Genomic DNA, 3,580 nt, shown 5'->3' with positions numbered 1-3,580 from the left:
CACCGCTCTCGCTTCTCTTTGCAGCCTGTTTCCGCGCTCCGGCCACCGAGCACTCCGGACACCAGAGGCCTCGGAACCAACAAGCTGATGGCGTCTTCGACCCCTTCCTCGTCCGCCGCCGCTGCGAACGCGGGAGCTGACCCCAATACTACCAACCTGCGCCCCACAAGTAGGTCCCGCCCTGGTTTCCCATCAAACGGACTGCGGGGAGGATGATGGTACGGGGTCGTGGGGAGGATGCGCTGGCAGAAAGAGAAGGGGGTGGGGTCGCAGAGATGGTGATGGAAGGCCAGGGAATAAATAAGGCCCTGACCTGGGCCCGGCCAGAGGTCACCCGGCTGCTGGCGACGCAGGGCAGCTCCTGGAGCGCCAGAGAGTGGTGGCCACGCAGGGTCGCTACAGCAGGGATGGTTGGGCGCTCCACGGCTAGGGAGGGACTGGCGGCATTGAGCGTTGCTTTTGTTGCGTTGTGTGATTTTTTGGTTGTTTGGTTTTTTGAACGATGGAACAATAAGGAGCTGGGCAGGGGGAGGTGTGAGGATTGAGAAGCCCGAGAGGGGAGAGAGCATTTTCTCTTTCTGGCTTTCGTTGAGCCAGGATCTAACCCCCCTTCTCCTTTCCCCCTGTGCTGTGCTCGAAGTCTGTAATCAGCGGAAATTTCGACGTTAATTGCAGCTTTTAAAAAGCTCAGGGCCCCTAATTGCTCCAAATTTGCGTCGAGCTATTGACGAGAGAGGGAGAAGCCAGGGGCGGGAAAGGTGCAGAAATGGCTCGAGGCCATTTCGAACAATTACATTTTAGACCAAAAGATGGGGTGGGGTGGAGAGGGGTGGAGTGGGCAGCATACTAAGTGTCCAGGGTCAGGCAGGTTTGCCAGGGCGGGCTGCTAGGAAAGGGTCTCCTTAACCCCTAGAAGCAAACCTGTCAGCTGGTGACAAGTCCATAAGGCGGGGGACAGAGGGGGGACGGATAGACTAGGAGAGGGGGATACACGACTCCCTACCTCTAGCTGAGCTTCCTCCTTCAGCTTATTTCCAGAGTGTCTTTAATTGATTGATTGCTTACTTCTCCGTAGAGGCGTGGGGATGAGGCGTTTGCTCCCCCCCGCCCCCGTTTTTTTTCTACGTTAAATTGAAATGTCTTCACCACCACCACCCCAAATATATCAGCCCCAGAGAGTAACGGCTCCAGAATTTCTATATGGGACGGGTTTAAGGGCCAGCGTGTGATTAGGAGGGCTTCTTGCTGTGTTTTTATGTCACTTCCTATAAGCTTGAGAAAAATGTCCATTCACCAACAAAGGGTGGTGGTGGTCGGCGGTTCTTATCTGGTAAGACCCCGTCCAGTTTCTCGGCGCGGTCACTGGCTCCCGGGCAGGAGGCCTTCCCTTAAGTCCTCCGGCGGCTGCGGTCCAGTTCTCCTGGAAGCTGCCTCCCCTCCCCCCTACTCCCCTGGCGGGCTACAATTACCTGCACAACAAAGAGGGGCTCGGGAGTGCAGCCAGCCTTGGCGACTCCGGAGCTGGGCACGGGCGACAGAGCTGGACCCAGCAAGCTGGAAGGAGGGCGATGCCTGCGCGCCTTTTGTCTGTTTCTCTGCGCTGGCCTGGATGGATTTCTTTTTCCGTCCTCAGCCTTGCTAGCCCGAAGGGACTTGGCTACAAACGCGTTCACCCAGCCTTGAGACCGCCCTCCTTTGGGTCCGCTGCTACCCCTTCCTTAGGGCCGCCGGCTACTAGCGGTGTTTGCCCAGCCTCGGGTCCTAGACCTGACAGAGGTGCTGACCTAAGTCTGCACGTGGCCTGGCACGCCTCTTGGGACCGCCTTGGCGGAGGGAAGAAGGGCGATAGCCAGGCCCATGGGGAGCAGGCAGTCCCTGACCCCGGAATAGCGCCCCCCCGCCCCGCTCCCCAGTAGTGCAGTCTAGACGCCCGCACCCAAGCCTGTCAACGTCTGTCCTGCTCCCCACCCGCTCTTGTTCTGTAAGAGGCTCCTTTGGCTCTTCAAGGTCTCTTCCTAGACCTGCACAACCCTGCTTGTTCCAGCGACCCTCGGGCTGCAAGATGGAGCCTGACTCGCCTCGGGTCTTCTGGAACTCTCGTTCCATCAAAGAAGCTCTCTAGCTCCCTCTCCCCACCCCTCTTTCCCTCTGAAGCCGTACCCTCTAATTCGGAACGGCAATGCGACGTGTTTGAACTCCAACCTCCCCACTGAGTGACCTTGGAAAACTAACTTACCTTCTCTGAGCCTTGGTGTTTTATTTGTCAAAACGGGTCTCGGATGGACACTCCTCCAATCTGTTTCAGAGGACTGATAGGCAGATTCAAGCCAAAGCACTTTATCTGGTGGGACCAGCTCAATACCCGCCAGGTATTGTTACTCGTGTTTTGCTTTTGCACCGATTTCCTGTCTGCTGTAGGAGCCCGGTCGGTGACTAGCTGTCTCTCGGACGTCGGGCTGTTTCCTCTCCCTGCTGGGGCTCGGTGGAGCCTCGAATTTAATGGATGTCACTCTCCTTATCGCAGCTAACATTCGCGCCTGGTGGAGGCGCCTGGAGGGATGGGGTGGGGGATGGGAGGCATCGCCAGGGGACATCCGCGCTCAGCCTGTCGCACCGCCCAGCAGCGAACCCTACAGGCCTAGGGTTGCTTTCCCTGCTCCTAGTTGGAAGGTGAACCCCAAGGCAGGTAGACCTTGAGAAGACTATTGCAAGGTAGGAAAATTCAGCGGTTCCCTCAGAGGTCACGACTCGGCCCTAGGGCCCAGGGTTCCTGCTTACCGCCGCTTTCGTGTGCTCCTGACCGGGGATGTCCGAGTCCGGATCTGGGGCCCAGGCGTGGGAAGGGTTAACGAAGTGCCGAGGCGGGACGAGGGGCCAGACACCAGGGCTGGAGTCGCCCCACTGTCTTCCCACCTCGCGGTCCGAGGAAAAGGCAGCCATGCGAGCCCGATCATCTAGTCAAATACTATTTTTCACCCAATTAATTCCTGAACTCTTCCACGACCCCATTTCATGCCAGTTTATTTTAAGCCGCCACTCGACTGGAGACCCGCCAAGAAATGATGAGACGTTTCGATCCCAGATGTCTGTGTTCCCTCTCCGGGCTGCTGTGCATGCCTTTCCAGTCGGTGGGACTGAGACCTGGGGGGCAGGCGGGGCGGGTGGGGGCCTTCCCAGCGGCGTCTGGCCCACCCCTGGAGCCCCAACCTTCCAGACTCCCTCACGGGGGTCCCTGAGGGCCTGCAGGGGCGATAGGAGGACTGCCCCGAACCCTGGTCTATATGTGGAGGCAAGAGTGGCTGATGGGGGCTCCTCTGAGAGCACCTGTCTGCCGACCTGCTCCCTGCACTTGGGAGGCAGGAGCTGTGGGTGAGCCGGAGTTGGGGGGCGGCGGGGGGTACGACAGGCCAGGAATTCCAGTGCGCAGAGCCAACCTTTGCCCTTGCCCCCGAGCGCCGTGCCCGAGCTGCACTGACCGCCTCTCTTGCCTTCTCTCGCCCTAGCCTACGACACCTGGTGCGGCGTGGCCCACGGATGCACCCGAAAACTGGGACTCAAGATCTGCGGTAAGTGGAAAGGG

At 59.0% G+C, this 3,580-nt stretch overlaps 1 protein-coding gene across 1 annotated transcript in view; it reads left to right on the top strand.

The window, feature by feature from the left end:
- GAD1 (glutamate decarboxylase 1) overlaps positions 1-3,580 on the top strand; it is a 48,885-nt gene that overhangs the window by 1,705 nt on the left and 43,600 nt on the right. The window contains exons 2-3 of the mRNA XM_004703751.2: positions 25-169; positions 3,504-3,566. Of these exons, the coding sequence (XP_004703808.1) occupies positions 88-169; positions 3,504-3,566 (145 nt within the window). The 5' untranslated portion in view covers positions 25-87. The remainder of the gene's footprint in view (positions 1-24; positions 170-3,503; positions 3,567-3,580) is intronic.

This window comes from Echinops telfairi, unplaced genomic scaffold, assembly GCF_000313985.2.
Source record: "Echinops telfairi isolate 266 unplaced genomic scaffold, ASM31398v2 ScPeMD7_4;HRSCAF=17, whole genome shotgun sequence".
Taxonomy (NCBI): Eukaryota; Metazoa; Chordata; class Mammalia; order Afrosoricida; family Tenrecidae; genus Echinops; species Echinops telfairi.
Note: the sequence above shows the minus strand (reverse complement) of the source record. Positions and strands in the feature narration are given on the sequence as shown.